The sequence below is a fragment of the Atta colombica genome, unplaced genomic scaffold (assembly GCF_001594045.1).
Source record: "Atta colombica isolate Treedump-2 unplaced genomic scaffold, Acol1.0 scaffold27, whole genome shotgun sequence".
In the NCBI taxonomy this organism is placed as follows: Eukaryota; Metazoa; Arthropoda; class Insecta; order Hymenoptera; family Formicidae; genus Atta; species Atta colombica.
This window is the reverse complement of record NW_017259370.1, coordinates 2,917,687-2,918,497: the sequence shown is the minus strand read 5'-3', so window position 1 is coordinate 2,918,497 and position 811 is coordinate 2,917,687. Positions and strand designations below refer to the sequence as shown.

The 811-nt window shown below is 26.6% G+C and overlaps 1 protein-coding gene across 6 annotated transcripts in view; it reads left to right on the top strand.

Moving 5' to 3' along the window:
* LOC108689566 (carnitine O-acetyltransferase) overlaps nucleotides 1-811 on the top strand; it is a 7,621-nt gene that overhangs the window by 1,443 nt on the left and 5,367 nt on the right. For 2 of the 6 annotated variants that reach the window (XM_018196397.1, XM_018196394.1), the window contains exon 1: nucleotides 469-545. The exons of the other annotated variants lie outside the window; for them this stretch is intronic. Coding sequence is in view for 1 of the 2 variants with exons in the window: in XM_018196394.1 (XP_018051883.1) it covers nucleotides 538-545 (8 nt within the window). In the remaining variant the exon portion in view is untranslated. Of the gene's footprint in view, nucleotides 1-468; nucleotides 546-811 lie in introns of those variants that run through there. 6 annotated transcript variants of the gene reach the window in all.

Here is an 811-nt window from a genome sequence, read left to right as displayed (position 1 = left end):
CCTTAATAATTTTTGCTGAATCAAAATATTATTTTTAAAAACTAGCTCTATTTTATAATAAATATTTTATAATAAATTTTATAAAAATTTGTGTACAACAGCCCCCATGTTTGTTTCATTTAATATCACAACCACATATTATATCACAATCCCCCCCTATTTTGAATAAATAAATAAAATATAACATTTGATTTTTTTAAATTGCTAATGGTTGCTAATAATATTTTATTCAAGCAGAACAAAAAAGTAAAGGTAACGTCAAAATGACATTAAAATGAAATCGAAAATGACTGAAAAATAATTTTAATAGTCATTTTGAAGTCATTGTGACATTTAATATCATAATGACTGTTCTGCAGCTTGGATAGCTTGTCCACGTCAGACATTTTTTGTCGAATACATGACTAGAAGAATCTACATGTATACATATACATATATACACGAAGATAAGAAAGACGTAATGCTACCAGTCGAGCTTTGACCACTAACCAATCTGTACATTTACTCCTTTCACTTACAAGAAAGAACTTTCACCATATGGACGCGTATGTATTAATTGTTAAAATAATCCTAAACATACTCTTCAGATAATATATACATGATATGACTATAAGCTTATCTCAATTATTGTAATTGATGGTCCAATGTCTATCATCCATGACATAATTGGTGACAATTTATAGCAATTTATAGCCTGGTAATACAGAACTCATTCGCTGTCATCAAATCATTATCTTGCACTGATTTAACCAAGTCACATGTATATATGTGTATATATATATATATATATATATATATATATATATATATA